The 3,383-nt window shown below is 46.4% G+C and overlaps 1 protein-coding gene across 7 annotated transcripts in view; it reads right to left on the bottom strand.

Moving 5' to 3' along the window:
* Positions 1–355: 355 nt before the first annotated feature.
* Positions 356–3,383, bottom strand: part of LOC143021185 (glutamate receptor ionotropic, kainate 2-like) — a 97,518-nt gene continuing 94,490 nt past the window's right edge. For 2 of the 7 annotated variants that reach the window (XM_076178497.1, XM_076178488.1), the window contains exons 17-18: positions 2,306–2,500; positions 356–491 (exon numbers count right to left, since the gene is read on the bottom strand). In XM_076178497.1, coding sequence (XP_076034612.1) covers positions 2,315–2,500 — 186 coding nt within the window. In that variant the 3' untranslated portion in view covers positions 356–491; positions 2,306–2,314. Of the gene's footprint in view, positions 492–2,305; positions 2,501–3,383 lie in introns of those variants that run through there. The other 5 variants (XM_076178517.1, XM_076178508.1, XM_076178527.1 and 2 more) reach the window with 4 other exon arrangements.

Genomic DNA, 3,383 nt, shown 5'->3' with positions numbered 1-3,383 from the left:
GTCGCGCTTCTCCTGCTGAGGTAGGGGGAGGGCGTGCAGGTCCGAAGGCGTCCGAGGCTCTCCTAGTGTCATACGGTGGAGATCAGTTGGTACGGCAGGTCGGAGGAGGACTGAACTCCACCATCACCACCAACAGTAACACCAACTCCGACACCAACACCCACACCAACACCTGCGCCTACAACGACACCGGCTCCGGGTGGGGCGGTGGCACCTGCACAGGGGGGAGGAACCATAGTTGTTTCTCCTCCGACTCCTGCGACCGCCACTGCTGCTGGTGCTACTCCCACTTGGGTGGACTCGGAAGGATGTGCAGGTGGAGGGAGGCACTCCAGGGAGGCGGCCATGACCCCGGGGGTCGGGTGCGGGCGGGGAAGGACGACTTCAGCCGAAGGGGCGCTTCGGAGGGCGGCGATGGGCGGCGTTGGGATTTCGTCCGTGTCGAAGCCTCCGCTGCCTTTGCCGGAGGAGCCTTCGTGGGTGTAAGGGCGCTGGGGCAGGAGGCGCGGGAAGAGGAGAAACAAGTCATTATAGTGTAGAAAGGAAATCTTACCGAATGATCGAAGAACCCTCGAGTTCGAGGTGCCTGCCTTCGCTCGGGAACAGATACTGTCTGAGGAGAGGGGAAAATATCAAAACTCCTGCTGATATTGGCCCACTACAAGACAAAGGTATCACCCAACATCAGAAAACAATATTATTTAAGATTCATAACATGGTTTCCGTAATATGCGCTCCTGTCTGACAAACCTTCTTGACTTTTTGCATGATATCTATGGAATGCATAAAGAAGGGAGGGCAGTTGACGTTATATTTCATGACTTTCAAAAAGTGTTCTATAAAGTCCCTTATAGTAGGTTACTTAGCAAACTAGAAGCCCATGGTATAGTAGGACATATTCACCGGTGAATTTCTGAATGACTGTCCGATCGTAAGCAACGTGTTGTTCTGAATAGAAAATCTTCAGAATGGGGTTGTATATCAAGTGGAGTGCCTCAGGGCTCAATCCTAGGTCCTGTATTTTTTCTGATATACGAGTATATTAGTGATGAGGATGAAAATATGAAATGTAAATGATCAAATTTGCAAATAATACCAAAGTTGCAAATATGAGATGATATCCCCACTTCATGCGAATATACATCATATTGGTAATATTAATGTCCAAACCAACTACAAGACGAATGGCGTACAGTTAGTAAGTGTAGAACAAGAGGAAGACTTTTATTTTGTGTTCTCTAATGGTTTCAAACCAAGCAGACAGTGCTCGGAGGTCGTTAGAACTATAAATGAATTATAGGTAGAGCTTTTGATTTTAGAACTGAAGAAATTATTCTTAATTTTTATAATTCCGTAGTTAGGCCTAACCTAGAATATTGTGTATAGTGCTGGTTTCCATATTACAAAAAGGATATAGAGAAATTAGAAAGAGTGCAACGTAGAGTAACAAAGGTCATTCCTTGGTTGCGGAACAAGCCGTATGAAGAGCGCTTAAGTGAACTAAAATTGTTTAGTCTTTCGAAACGGAGAATGAGAGGAGATCTAATTGAGGTCTTCAAAATTGTCAAAGGAATTGGAAATATGGATTTTTTTTTTATTGACACCTGCAACACAACTAGGAGTAATGGATGCAAAATTGTAGGAAAACGATTTCATACAAACATGGCAAAATACTTTCTTCAATCGCGTTGTCAGTATATGGAATGGTCTACCATCCAACGTCATCGATTGTTCCGCTGTAGAGATATTCAAAAAATGTCTCGACATTTACTTAGTTACAAATCCCCGACTAGAATTACTTCTAAATAGATTAGGGAGGGGAAGGAAAGATAGGTTAGGTACCGAAACAGCCATGTAAGGACCATTAGGTCTGTTGCTGTTCAAGTAATTCCATATAACCCTCTTGCAAGCTGGAACTGGAAGTAGACTGGGTCTGAAAATCTGCACTTCTTCTGCAGGAAGCCTTGGCAGCGTGTTGATGCTGTTGAAAAAGGAATTTTGACATTCTTTTATCCATTTTTACCTGTGTCTGTCTCTATCTCTCTGTCTCTGTCTGTCTCTGTTTTTCTCAGCCTTTCTGTCTCTCTCTGTCTCTGTCTTTCTGTCTCTCTTTCACATCATAACCAAAGGGGTTAACTGAGATAATCCTAACAGAGGACATCCAGCCCCCTTGGCCAGGTCAGCAACGAGTCCTTAATCCGGGCGAAATCGCCTCGGATTAGCGGGATCGCTCTCCGCGGCGAGCTCCCGTTGTGGCCTCGAAAAGGGGTCTGGACGCCTCCGGCACGGGTGGAACCTTCTTCACCTGTAGTTGTCATGAGAGGGGATCCTTGGAGGCGAACGAGTACTGGGAGGCGGTGAAGGTGGAGCCGTAAGTGTTCATGGAGAGGTAGCTGGGTCCGTTCTCATGGTCCAGGGATTTCTTGCGCACCGGCTTGTTCGAGTCGCTGCATGCAAGAGCGAAGCGGATCTCCTTGCCCATCTCAGCCCAAACGGAAGCCTAAGGGAGTTTTGAGGGAAGGGTGGTCCAAGGGGCGTGGGGGAAAGGGGAGCGGAATGGAAAAGGAGCAGAGAAAATGGGAAAGGAAAATAGAATTGTAAGAAGGGTTGGAACAGGAATGGGATGGGAAAGGAGAGAAAATGAGAAGGGAGAATACAATTGTAAGGAGAAGGGTTGGAACGGGAACGGGATGGAAAAGGAGAGAAAATGGGAAGGGAGAATACAATTGTAAGGAGAAGGGTTGGAACAGGAACGGGATGGAAAAGGAGAGAAAATGGGAAGGGAGAATACAATTGTAAGGAGAAGGGTTGGAACAGGAACGGGATGGAAAAGGAGAGAAAATGGGAAGGGAGAATACAATTGTAAGGAGAAGGGTTGGAACGGGAACGGGATGGAAAAGGAGAGAAAATGGGAAGGGAGAATACGATTGTAAGGAGAAGGGTTGGAACAGGAACGGGATGGAAAAGGAGAGAAAATGGGAAAGGAGAATACAATTGTAAGGAGAAGGGTTGGAACGGGAACGGGATGGAAAAGGAGAGAAAATGGGAAGGGAGAATACAATTGTAAGGAGAAGGGTTGGAACAGGAACGGGATGGAAAAGGAGAGAAAATAGGAAGGGAGAATACAATTGTAAGGAGAAGGGTTGGAACGGGAACGGGATGGAAAAGGAGAGAAAATGGGAAGGGAAAATACGATTGTAAGGAGAAGGGTTGGAACAGGAACGGGATGGAAAAGGAGAGAAAATGGGAAGGGAGAATACAATTGTAAGGAGAAGGGTTGGAACGGGCAGGAGCGGTAAAGAAGAGAAAAAAATGGACGTTGAAAAGGAACAGAAAAGGAAAGGGGAACAGGAAGAGAAATTAAAGGGAGGGAGGAGTGGGTA

This window comes from Oratosquilla oratoria, chromosome 3 (assembly GCF_046742065.1).
Source record: "Oratosquilla oratoria isolate Oo_2021 chromosome 3, ASM4674206v1, whole genome shotgun sequence".
NCBI classification, from domain to species: Eukaryota; Metazoa; Arthropoda; class Malacostraca; order Stomatopoda; family Squillidae; genus Oratosquilla; species Oratosquilla oratoria.
Note: the sequence above shows the minus strand (reverse complement) of the source record. Positions and strands in the feature narration are given on the sequence as shown.